The sequence below is a fragment of the Sorex fumeus genome, unplaced genomic scaffold (genome assembly GCF_029834395.1).
Source record: "Sorex fumeus unplaced genomic scaffold, SorFum_2.1 ptg000098l, whole genome shotgun sequence".
NCBI lineage: Eukaryota > Metazoa > Chordata > Mammalia > Eulipotyphla > Soricidae > Sorex > Sorex fumeus.
Window position 1 is genome coordinate 76971652 of NW_026606155.1, and position 13422 is coordinate 76985073.

General features: G+C 42.1%; 1 protein-coding gene across 5 annotated transcripts in view; it reads right to left on the bottom strand.

The window, feature by feature from the left end:
• Window positions 1-13422, bottom strand: part of RYR3 (ryanodine receptor 3) — a 631292-nt gene that overhangs the window by 77014 nt on the left and 540856 nt on the right. For all 5 annotated transcript variants that reach the window (XM_056134221.1, XM_056134222.1, XM_056134220.1 and 2 more), the window contains one exon: window positions 3015-3335. In XM_056134221.1, coding sequence (XP_055990196.1) covers window positions 3015-3335 — 321 coding nt within the window. The remainder of the gene's footprint in view (window positions 1-3014; window positions 3336-13422) is intronic.

Below are 13422 nucleotides of genomic sequence, written 5' to 3' on the forward strand. Positions count from 1 at the left end.
TGGCCCACCACCACTGAACTCCAAATGGCATTTGTCACACCTCCATGCCCTTGGAAACAGACTAGTCTGCATCATTTTATAGTACATTCACGTGGGGTTGATCTCACAGTGCATATTAATAAGAACTATGTTGGGCCAAGAATAGACAGTCAACATGTGCTTCCTCTGTTTGACAAAGAACATGGTTGATAAAAACACAGGAACTCAACCACAGTTTAGCACGTGAGCATTTCCATCTTATCGCCTGGAGACTCCTCTGGGTCCTGAGGAAGGAAGTAAGCTCTTCTGAGCGAAAATGACTAAAATGACGTGGTAGAGAGGGCTTGGATGGGGAGGTGGGTAGGAGGGGTGGACACTAGGAGTCAAGGTACAGAAGCCACCAGTGAGATTTGGGAGTAATATTTTGGCCTTCTTTAGAGAGAGGGTATAGTAAGTTCTGGCACAGACCTGCCCCCAGTTTGATTCCTGGAACCACGTGGGCCCCTGAGCAAGGCTGGGTGCAGACCTGGTGGCCCATGAGCCTTGCTGGCATGGCCCAGGAAAACCTCAGCACTGTATAGAGTAGCACGGTGTCCTCAGCTTCTTCTCACTAGAACCAGAAACCCAGCTGGCCGAGAATCGCTAGGAGAGGCCCTGGGCCCTCTGAGCACCAGGCATGACACACCCTGCCCTCCCAAAACAGATTCTAATATTCTATTTGTCTCATTTACAATAAAGATAAGAATTATGAAATAAAATCAACAAAGGGTCACAAACCATTACAATACACAGCAGATATTTCAAAGTTTCTTGAAGGCAAGGCCATTTTAATTGGCACAGCCTACATTTTAGCACCTTTTCTTTTTAATCTCACTGTAAGTTTTGTTTTTCCTGTCGTGAGAAAAAAAGATGTTTTTGAAAAACAAGGCAAAAAGAGAGTACTGCTGAGAGGCACCAAGGAGGCTAAAGACTTATACCCTGCTGGGAGCGTGTACTTCACACACCATTCTTCACAGAGCATCCAGGTTTGGGGATGGAATAAAATGGAGATTGCAGACATCAGTGATTTGGGTTCACTTCAGTCATCAGGAATTAAGGGACCTGACAGAAAACTCTTGGTCACAGGCCAAGCTCATGTCCCACCATGTTGTCCTTTTAAGGAACCAATTCTCTGATCCCTTCCCCTCTCCCCCTTTAATCCAGATATAAAAATCAGATTATAATCTCATTAACAACCTGCTTAGGGTTAACCATATTCCTCCTCCTTTAATCCAGATATAAAAATCAGATAATAAAAATCTCATTAACAAGCTGCTTAGGGTTAACCATATTCTAGGGCTAATGGATAAGAAAGGAACATCGAGTTGGTTCACTTGTATGTTAACAGAGGCTTGTCTAGAGCCATCATTATTGAGAATTTCATAAATATTGAGAATTTCATCCCTGTTATTTTTCTTTTGGGGGGGAGAGGGCATATTCAATGGTGTTCAGGGCTTACTCCTGGTTCTATGCTGAGGAATAACTTCCTGCAGGGCTCATGAACCATCTGTGGGACTGGGGATCTAACCTGGGTTGGCTGTATTCAAGGTAAGTGCCTGACCTGCTGTATTATCACTCTGGTACTGCCACTTCTTTGCTGAGAAAGTGAGTAGAACTTTTTATTCCTTCTTCTGATAGAACAATGTGTACTTGTTTGTCCAGGAAGATAAATACCTAGGATTGGACCAGCTGTTCCCTTTCACCTCTCTACCAAGTTTCATGATGCAGCATATTTTATGGGTGAGATTATGAAGTTGTCTAGGTATCTTTCTAAATCATAAGTCTCTCAAAGAGAATGGCATTGCCTTAGCCTCCATTTCCTTTGATGTACAAGGACATTAAAGCCCATGATTTCCTGACTATGGAAGGTAAGTCTAATTATTTCCTAAGCCTTTCCTTTGTGGGGGTTGGTGCCACACCTGTTGGTGCTGAGGGGTAACTCCTAGCAGTGCTCAGGGGACCACATGAAGCATCAAGGGTCAAACTAGGTTGGCCATGTACAAGACAAGTTCCTTAACCCCTGTACTGTTTGACCCTAAGCCTTTACTCTTTTTGACATTGCTTCAGGAGCAGAAAAATCTGCTAACAACATCAGTAGCCTGCCATGTGCAAGAAGACTAAAGAAATAAAAAAGAAAAGAGAAAAACAAAGGAAAACCTATATAATGCTACTGAGTATCAACATGAATGTGTATCTAAGCATCTCAGCACACAGTGACTATAATGACAGTGGCAGTGCACTGAGGAATAAACCTGCTACGTGGGTTGAGTGTTATCCACGTGGAGAATACATAGGGTCACTCACCAAGATTAAATGACTGTTATTACTGTGAGAGCAAATGGCTTCTTAAGTAACTGAAGGCCAAAGAAAGCAACGGACATCTGAGTCAGTCAGAGCTTATCAATAAGGGCTTCCTGGAGATTTGAGGAGCCAGGATTAGCCGGGGGGAGCAGAGCAAGAGCATCTTCAAGGGGTTGATCTACAAGGAGGGAGTCCATTAAGTTACTATTAAATAACTTGTTGTAGGAGGCATCATTTCTTTCTTTTGGGAGTGAGCACACCCAGCGGTGCTCAGGACTTACTTCTGACCCTGTGCTCAGGAATCATTCCTGGCAGTGCTCAGAGGCCCAAGTGGGATGTCAGAGATGAACCCGGGTCACTTGCATGCAAGACAAGTACTCTACCCTCTGTACTATCACTCTGGCCCTGGAATAATTTCTTTCTTTCTTTTTATTTGGGGGGTGTCACACCCGGTGATGCTCAGGGGTTACTTCTGGATCTGCACTCAGGAATCACTCCTGGCGGTGCTTGGGGGACCATATGGGGTGCTGGAGATTGAAACCAGGTCAGCTGCATGCAAAGCAAATGCACCACCCACTGTGCTATCGCTCCAGTCCCTCCCTGGAATCATTTCTTTAAACCAGACTAGGAGAGGAACAGAGAACCCTAGCCTCTTGGTCCAGACCTCGAGTCAGGAGAGCAGCCACCTATGGTACCTGCGATTCGCTTCATCCAGGAGGCCTCGTCGATGCCCAGGTTGTTGTTGATGATTTTCAGAATGTTGCCCAGGATGACACTGAGGTGTTCAGAGGTAACCTTGGTGCACCAGGGCCCTGTGCTGGGGGGCTGGTGCTCAGGCCCCCGCTCCCACCAGTAGGACAGGTAGTTGCAGAGCATGGGCAAGATCACCTCAATGACGTGGGGCATTTCCGTGTACCGGGCCCCGGACTCGGCTAGTGCGTTGATTTCCTTCATCAGGCCGTCCAGCTGTGGAATGTCAGGACACATCTCCTCTGCCGTGTCTGGCATCCCCAAGACTTACCGGGATGACACAGGGAGAGAAAAAAATGGTCATTAATTCAAAAGCATAAATGGTGCAGCCTTCTCCCTCCTCCTGTGGCCTCAAGTGGTAAGTTCCAACCCCCAGCATCATGGTTGAGGGCAGGTGAATGTTGGGGAGCTGCTGTCTTCCTGCTGGTACTGGGGAAACTACAGCTTCCAGGGGCTGAATGGTTGTTCTCAAAGTCAAATGAGGTTAAAACACTCCAGTATGAGATTGAAGGGGCATCACCGAGAGATACAGTGGAGAAATATTTCATACATTTCATACAGCTTTGGGGGGAATAAAAAGCCAGTCTCATGATTTTTTCCCCAGAACCTCATGCTTCTCCCATCCTTGGCCCCTGACCTGAGTGGATTCATTGCAAAAAAAGGCAGCACCAGGAGGTGAAAAGCAACTCAGATGCGCTTAGTTGTCAATTTATGATTCAATCATCAGGACCATAGATGTCCTGGAAAGCCCTCCTTATCAAACAAATTCTTCAGCAGGTCTAGAGACAGTGAATGATGTTTTCCCTCTGGTGAAATTTAGGAGGTGAAGGGCTGGAGAAGAATATTTCTGCATTCATAACAGAAGCTACAGATGACCTGCCAAGGCCTCCTATCAATCAACTTCAACTTTTTTTTTCTTTTTTGGGCCACTCCTGGCTCATGCACTCAGGAATTACTCCTGGCGGTGCTCGGGGGACCATATGGGATGCTGGGAATCGAACCCGGGTTGGCCGCGTGCAAGGCAAATGCCCTACCTGCTGTGCTATCACTCCAGCCCCTCAACTTCAGTTTTTTTTTTTCTGTCTCGGAAGGCTTATGTGCAAGGAAGAACAAGCTAGTCCTTTTTCTTCACACCAAAGGCCGAGGTCACTTCACCGAACAAAAACAGGATGAAGTGGCAACAGATGAGGATCAATATTAAGCTAAGGAAGGTTGTCAAATACAAGAATTGCAAACAGAAGCATCCAGGAGATAGCTTTCTTGTTCTACCTAAAGGATACTCTATCCTATAGGATAGGGGGTGAGAGAAGAGGTGAGAAGATAACAGATGAGGGAATTTGGGTGAGGGAATGTGGGTCTATTGCCAAGCAGCAGTGGCCCAGAGCTTGGCAGGAGTCTGTACTTAGCTCACAATCATTACCCAAACCATCACCTTCATTAGAAGGTTTGAAGAAACTGTTTTTGATGTTAGGAATCAAATGCAAAAGTTCTCATGGCAAAGCAGAACATGTCCAATGAGATGTATTTTGCGTTTAGTGAACTGGATTTGGTTTGCAGGCTGTTACTACTGGGACCCCTGCTGGTTTCTCTTTGCTGGAGAGTTCAGGAGCATGGGAACTAGTAAGAGACCAGATCGAAAGGTTGGATCAAATTCTTTGACCTTTTGAAATTGGAATGTTTGCCAATTGAAAGGCTCTATTTTGACTTCTTCCAGGATGGGGTCGGAGTAGAGACATGGGGCAATCCTGGCTACCTGAAGCACAATGCCACCTCAACTGAGGTAATTGTTGGATGGCATGTAACACAAGAGGATGTCATGGAGGAGTCTCCCTACTATAGACAGACCCACAAAGGCCTAAAACCTTTTCCCTAAGATGTTGTTGTTGTTGTCGCTATAAGAATACAGAAGCAGGAAGAAGATCTCTTCTTTGGAACTCACAAGTGGAACAAGATCCTTTAAAATTTAGATAATTCAGGTCTTGGCAAGACTGTGATGAGAAAGGACCCCTCATGCACTGTTAGTGGGAATGTAATTTGGTTCAGTCTCAATAAAAAGAAATACGGAGATCTCTCCAAAAAGTAGGAATAGAATTCTCAGATATACCGCTTTTTGTTATCTATCTCCCAAATACAAAGACACTAATTCAAAAGGATATATGCACACCTATGTTTATTACAGAGATTAGTACAATAGCCAAGATATGGAAACAACCTGAAAGCTCTACCACGGATGAATGGATCAAGAAGTTGTGGCATTAAAAAAAACAAGGCTGTGATATAAACACCATGGGATACTATGCATAGCGTACTAAGAACAGAATCATATAATTCGCTGTGACATGGGTGGAACTAGAGGATATGCTGAGTGAACGCAGTTGAAGGGAAAGGGATAATCTCTTATATGAGAATAAGAATAAGAATAATCTCTTATATGGGAATGATCTCTCTCATATAGTAGGACTTAAAGATACACTCATGGCAGCAACAAGGGGCCAAAGGCAACACAACAAGAGAACTGATCCACACTACAAAGTTTGTGGGGAAGGCGTTTGAAAGGGAGGGACATTGAGCTTTTTGGGGGAAGGAGTGGATACAATGGTGATGGGTATGGTGTTGAAGTTATGTACACCGGGAGCCATTATTAATAGCATTGTAAATCACAGAACTTCAATCAATAAAAAAAGAGAAACTGTTTTGACTATATAAAAAAGAAAAATAAAGTTCAGGTATTCAAAAGGAGTAGTAGCATGAAAACCAGAGAATATTGAATTTCTATGATTTATAAAGGAAGGGATTTATGTGGCATATGTGGTTCACCACTGGGGATGGTCATTTGCAGAGAACAATGTCAGCTGTCAAAGAAGTGACCAACGTTTATATCTATTTGTTGTACTTTTATAAATGAAAAGGCTCAGATATGTGTGTTTGAATGTCACACTGGCAATACTTCATCACAGACACTTTTTCTCTCATCTAAGAAAAATCCAAAGTTGTTGAAGGCTGTTGCACTGGAATCATTGCAATGACCTTTAGAAGTTATTTATATGTAACTGGTCTATTAGTGAAAAAACAATGAGATTCAGATGGTGTTTTGTACTTCAAAGGCCACATGATAAACCTGTAGAATGAAGGCTGCTGAATTATTGATACCTAAAAAAAATTTTCTGCTTGTACCTATTAGAATCAGATACAAGACAGGGAATCATTATAAAAAACAGTTCTTGCATTTTCGAGAATTAATTGTTTTCAGCCACTAATCCAAGGACTGGAGCCCTTCTATAGGCATAGAAAGGCTGAAAACCACTGGTTTACTCCTGCAACGGTTATTAACTGGTCTTCGAATGGGAACTCAGCCAGGTGCTTACCCCCAGCTGTGAAAATGGTTGAAAACCATCATTCTAGATTAAGGATTCTGCACACAGGGTTCTCCTACCAGCAGTTGCGATTTTACCTTGAAACTCATTATATTCACTGGGAGGCCTGAGTTGAAATGGCATGTTTCAAGTTTCTCTAGAAACTTAGGATCTAGAGAATCTAGAATCACTGAATCAGAAGCTCTAGAGCTAGGACTCATAAATATTTATTTTAAGCCTTCTGAGTGATTGAGTATATGCTACTGTTTTGGGAATCACTGAATGAGAGTCTAAACACTAACTCTTCCATCAAGAAGATAGCAACAGAGAACATTGCTTTTGTGTTTTTCGGTGGGTACAGCCAGCAATATTTGAGGGCCATTCCTGGTACAGGGAAAAACCTCCTACTCCCCAGGGGACTGAGCCTGGGGCTCCCCCTGCAAAGTATGCACTCCAGCCCTTTGAATTCTCTCCCCAACCCCATCCACCTTTTTGCAGCAGGATCAGTAACATACCTGGCAGCTATATTTCCTCTCTCTTAGATTTTTTCCTAATAAGGGTGTGGAAAGTCAACTGGCTGGCTACCAGGATATTTTTGTCAATCTAATATTCTGTCTATAGATCTCTGCTACAATAACACAAGATTTATTTAGTTTTGAATAAATCTATTGTTATAATACTATTCCAATAATAGTATTATACTTACTCTAGGCACATGTTATTTTTTTATGAGTCAGAAAATGCTTCAGGATGTTACAAAGTTACTGAGATGTGTAATTGCTGAAAAAAAACAAATATTAACTAATAAAAATTCCAATTGATGAAAGGTTTGATAAACCACATTACGCTGTATTTTTAAAGTAAGGGTCAATACCATTTATCACCTTATACATTCTTTCCATTCCTTGAGCCCTCAGGCCACCCACTTAGTATCATGAGTAATGTTTATACCTTCAGAGTGCAGTAAGCTATCAGCCATTCTCTGGAAAGTTGTTCCAAACAATCCAAGTAGAATATATCACAGTCATATGCATACGTTTTTAAAATTACTAATGTTGTGGGCATCACAACCACTGGCAAGGGGGGTCCAGGCCACACCCTATGGTAGGGGAACCTATGGGTCTGGGTAACAATGCAAAGACTCATACATAACAGGCAAGTACTCTAACACTTGAGAGACATATACATGAAGTCGTTTTTTTAAAAAAACAAAACTTGTGTTTTTAAAGTGGTGTTGGGGATTGAACTAGCATCCCACATATGTACATCTCACAGGATGTACCTTTGAGTTACATCCTGGTCCTGTGCATGCTACTTTTTAAAGAGGCATAAACATGGTATACATTCACTCTCTGCAGATAAACTAAATAATGAAAAAAGTAACTTGGGGACCGAGCACTGTGAAGTGTGTCTAAACACAACTTTATCTCTCTTCATTGTTGTGGAGAATGTCATGACTGATACTTTTTTTTTTAATGAATGTCTTATTAAATCAGTGAAAAAGTATGCAAGAAGGAAAATTTTTTCCAAAGACCTTGAGACCAGTAAAATAATTATTCTCTCCCTCTCAAAGCCAATAGTTTTTAAACAGCAACAACCAGGTGATGAAAAAAGAACAGTTCTATGTGCACTACTTGGCATCAAGAATTTACAAAAACTGAAGAGAGCAAAGTCTCAACTCTGTGGATTATAGAACTGGGGACATCTAGAGCTAAGGCATCCTTCCCCTTGGTGGGGAGAGGGGAGAAGAAGGAGCTGAAAAACAAAAAAAAGGATGGCAAATCTAGCTCTGGGCAGAAAACACCAACCTGGGACTTGGGAAAGGAGGGAACTGAGGACAGAGGACTTACAGTCTTTTTGTTTGCTTTTAAATCTTGAACTCCTAACTCAAAAAACAGATTCAGCTCTCAGGTCTCAGTAGCATGAGATGGTACCTAAGCAGGGAGCAGCCACTCCCAAGATGAGCCATCCCCAAAGGAACTCAGTCTCAGCCCTGCCCAGTAGGCTTGCATCCTGATCCGCTGTGGTCTCAGTCCACTAATATTCAGATTTCTGCACTGTGAGTAGAGCCTTTCACAAATTTCATTTTTGCACTGGATCCCATGAGTTGTGGAGCTTCAAAACTTCATAAGCCCAACAAATGATGATGTGGCCACACCAGGACCTGGCTGGGAACACCTAAGATGAGCACCACCTAGCAGGGTACCACCTCAATTCTCCCCAGAGGGCCACAGCTATAGCTCCACCACTAGAAGTTTGCAGTCTTGACTCTGCCTTCTAAGCTCATACTGTCAGCTCTGCATCAACAGGCCAGACCTTTCATGTTTCTGGTACTGGACAATCGAACAGGCTTGTAGTGGTAGCCAGTTCAGACCTAAAGAACCTCCCCCTCCACACACACACCCAGAGTGGGTGTATTAGACTTAATATCCAACCTAGTGCAAAGAATCCAAAAAGGTACAGGTCTGTGTCTGTAACCCACTGAATCAGAAGAACATTAGGAGCAGGCAGTGCACAGCAAAGAGCAGGTAGAGTGCATGGCCACAGCTCAAAATAGCCATTTCCTGAGTGCAGCTTGGGGCTGCCATGATAAAGGCACAACAGACAGAAGATACTCCCCCAAAATAGGCCTTGAAAGGATGCCTTAAAATCCTGTGCTAGGCTGAGTCTCATCTAGGGTACCCTGGAGGGGAGCGAGTAAGCCTACCACCCACCGGAACAGAGCCCTGGCAGCCAAAAACCTCCATAAACAAATCACCACCATCCTCACGGCTGGACTCCACAGGTTTGAGACAGGCCTCATCCAGAAATGAATCTGCTGAAAAACTCAGGAATGTGGGTTTTGTGACTGAAATCTTCAGGCTTTCGTGGAGTCGGGGATTGGTGACCTTCAATCCCACCATCCATTCCCCTGTTCTTCCTGGAGCCTGGCAGTCACACCCATGGACTGCCTCTGGTGCCTTTTAAGCTCATTAACCCATCATAATTCAGAGAATTATAAATAAATTTTGAAAGAAATCAACAAGCTGCAGAGATGCCTCTGGACCCCAAAGTCACCATCCAGTTAAAAATTTAACTTAAGCTGTATCACCCCATTAAACATTTTAGAATTTCTGGAATGACATCTTATACTCTACACCACTGATATAACAGGAGTAGCACACCACATTGGATGGGAATCAAAGTAGAAGGCAACCAATCTCAATTTAGATAATATTTACACACAAGGCATAACCTTAAACAACATGTTAATAACCTCTTACACAAGGACTTAATTGCTTTAGGGTAAGATACAATAATCTTCACACAGTTTCTTTTAAGGAATTTTTTGGATCATTTTTAGTGAATTATTCATAACAAGCAAAACAAAATAAATTATTTAGGACCTGCTATTAGGAAAGGCTTGGGAGGTAGTTGGAGACATTGGAGATAATGATGGTGGGAAGGTGTAATTGTGGTGGAATTGGTGTGGAAATATTGAATAAAAAAATAATGAATAACTTTATAAAAATAAAAAAAATTAAAACACAACAGCAACAACAACAAGCCCCAAAGGTAGACCTTGCCCATTGGGAGTAGCCATCCCCAAATTTGGAGAGGTAAATGCAAAAATTGTCTTGGAGTTATGATCAGCTTGCTGAACAGCTGTAATCTGGTACACATGACCATACTCCCACGCACTGCCAGTCAACCGGACTGTGACACCACATCTATGTCAAGACACCAGAAAATGTGAACCCTGAACCAGAGACAGGTAAGCAATACCTTGGAACTGTAGCAACTATAAGGCATGGGTGCTGCAAATACCCTGTTGTCATTCAGGACCACACAAATCAGCATCACAGGAACTAAGCCAATATTGTAAGTGTTTAAGAAATCCTCACAAGAGATTCATGACCACCAAAAATCTGCCATCATAGGCACTAGCCTGATACTGAAAATGGGAGCACCAACCACTGCTCAAAATACCTGAAATTGGAGCTTCGTGGTTAGTACCCACAAAGCACCAGAAATAGTGGAAGAAAGGAATTCAACCACATCAACATATAGGCTCAGATACCCAGGAAAAGCCTCAAGTATATCAAGTCTTTGGACACTATCCAAGGATGATATCAGAGCAACAGTTCTCTGGATGGTCACTGAACTGAGGAATCACTGAAAGAGACTAAAAAAAAATTAAAGAAATGTGGATGAAAAAAATGCAAGAACTTATTCAAAGAAAAATGAAGGCACTAAAGAATGTACTAGTGGGACTCAGCAGCAGAATGAAGAAGCTGAAAATAAAACCAGTGAATTAGAAGACAAGGCATATGACATAATCAATGAGGAAGAGACAGTAGAAAAGTGACTAACAAAGAATTAAGAAAATTTATGATAACTTAATGGACAATAGAAAGAAGGACACCTCTAAATCATAGGAATTACAGAAGAAAAGAGAAAGCTTGGAACTACCCTAATTTGAGGAGGGAGATTTGTGCACTGATCTAGGCGATCCCAAAAGTGTCAAGCCAGGGGCTGGAGCGAGAGTACAGTGTTAGGGCATTTGTCTTGCATGCAGTCGACCCAGGTTTGATTCCCAGTAACCTATATGGTCCCCTGAGCACTGCAGGAATAATTCCTGAGTGCAGAGCCAGGAGTAACCCCTGTACATTGCCAGTGTGACCCAAAAAGAAAAAAAGTGTCAAGCCAAAGCCAGTAGTTCTCATTTTCCCTGTGACTGTACCTCTAAGAGTTCAAGAACTAGATTAGATCTTTTTCCCAAGTTGCAGCTTTCCATACTGTGGGGAAGAATAGAAGAAAGGGAGGGGAAGAGAAAGGAGAAAGGAGATCGGAAGAGAGGTAGAGGGGAGAGGGACTAACTCTGGAATCATAGTTGGGGCAGAATAAAAGTATTACAAACTGCTATGACTGGGCCCCTCTCCTTTCACATTTGGTAAGTAACAAGCCTTGGGCATTAACCTGCAGCCATCAAGGCCATTTCTCATTGTTACCACAGCTGCTCAGTTAACAAAGACAATATTCACTGGGACTCAGACACACTGGAAATGTATTTTTGATAGCCTCAAGGAAATGGAAACAGGAGGCCAAATAGGTTTGGAAATTTACTTAAGAGATTCACAGGAGCTTTTGGAAATTAGAGGTGTCTTCACCAATCTTTCTGTCTTGACTAACTCCGAGAACATTCCAGCTACCCTATTCCAGCTCAAGGGAAAAAACTCTATTAAGGAACTTTGTCTAAATGGTTTTGGTCATCATTTCTTAAGGCAATACACTTCTTTTCTCTAAAGGAGAAATGGGGATAAAGCTGCCATAGGTTAGTACTCTGCATTTAGCTAAAACAAAGAGTGGTGGCAAAGTAAAATGTGGTACAAGTCCTTACTCTCTAAGAACTCCCACTCAGAATCACACCACAGTGAGAAAAATGGGATGGAACTAAATGAAAGTGCTAGGAATCTGGCGGCACTGTGTGCCAATATTTGAAGAAAATATTGATTCTGAAGAGGAGAGTCAGAAATAATTTAATCTGCTCCTTTCACCTTAACATTAATTAGGTCTAGGATTTTTGCTTTTTGGTGACACCAAATTGCCCTTACTCTTTCTAGCTATAGTCCAAGTGTGCAGTTTCCTACTTGAACTTCCTTTGCACCATTTCATTGTGCTAATGCATCAGGATTACAACTTACCCACATATGAGGACACTCCCTCCATCCTCCAAAAACAGATGATCAATCTGCCTTGGATTCTAGTTCTAAATAATCTACAATAGGGGAAGGAAATGTTGCTCTACAAAGATGCAGACAGCAAATATATTTTGCATTTGAAGCCAGTTAATCTTGCTGCTGCTACTACTCTACCTACTCTGACTGATGGATCGCAGAATGTGTCATTCCAAAATATGCCTCTTTAACATGAAGAAAGCTATGATCTGATTTTTTTAAGGAACTACAGACATAAAAGGAGCTCTGAAAATGGTGGTGGTGACCTTTTGTTAAGGAAATCTACAATTATAAAGACAACTTATAGTAGGTAGAAAGGGGGTCTGTATTAGCAAAACAGTTGTTAACAGATACCACATTTCACTACAGAGATTTACTGCATAATAGGGAAAACTATTGACCTGGCTCTCATCTCTCATGAATTTTGCTCCTCCATCATCCCTCTATTGAAGCCCCAGACCTCCATCCTTTCCTTAGCTCAGGAAGGTTCAAGTTACAGAAGTTCAATGGTCCTGCTACATTTTGTCTCAGATATTTGTAGGACTTATGTAAGTATGCATGTAATTGAATTATTCTCCTCCTAAGCTGTATTTTTTTTAAGGTCTCAGGCAAGAATAGTGAATGGTGGAAGGAAATTAATCACCCCCTTCTCTACATAGTACTAAAAACAGTCACAGTTAAAATGTCAACCACATACAAATGGTTGGGTGAGATTATATCTCAATAAATCATTGTTTACACAATAAGCAGTGAACCAGATTTGATCCATGGAGTCTACTATCACTGATCTAGAACTCTGTGTCAGTACACCTTGCTAGAGAGTTCTTTTCTTGCAAAGTTTCTTTTGGTGTTTTTTTTTTTACACATTATTTTCCATGGAGTTAATGGAGACTGTGCAGTAATACTCCTTGGAAATTCAGTCTTTACTTGGCCTTGAAAAGTGTACTTATGTTATGTGTTAAGTTTCGCTTGGGATGAGACTCTCCCCAAAGAGGAACTATCATTAAGTTTCAGGAGCAGAAGGGAAACAGACATGAGAATCTGAGTTGTTGGGCAGGAAGGGATATAGAAATCAACTGCACTGTCTTCTCACTTTGCAGAGGATGAAGCCAAAGCCTAACAACATGAAAAGTACTTTTACATTTCCTATTAATATGAAGACATGCCATTAGGTCCCTTGCTGACTTCTGGGACCTCTCAGATGATATAAACCATGGTATAGAGGGAAATTCTCTGCATTCACAGCCTCTCTTTGGACTGCTCTCCTCAGATCCCATGCATTC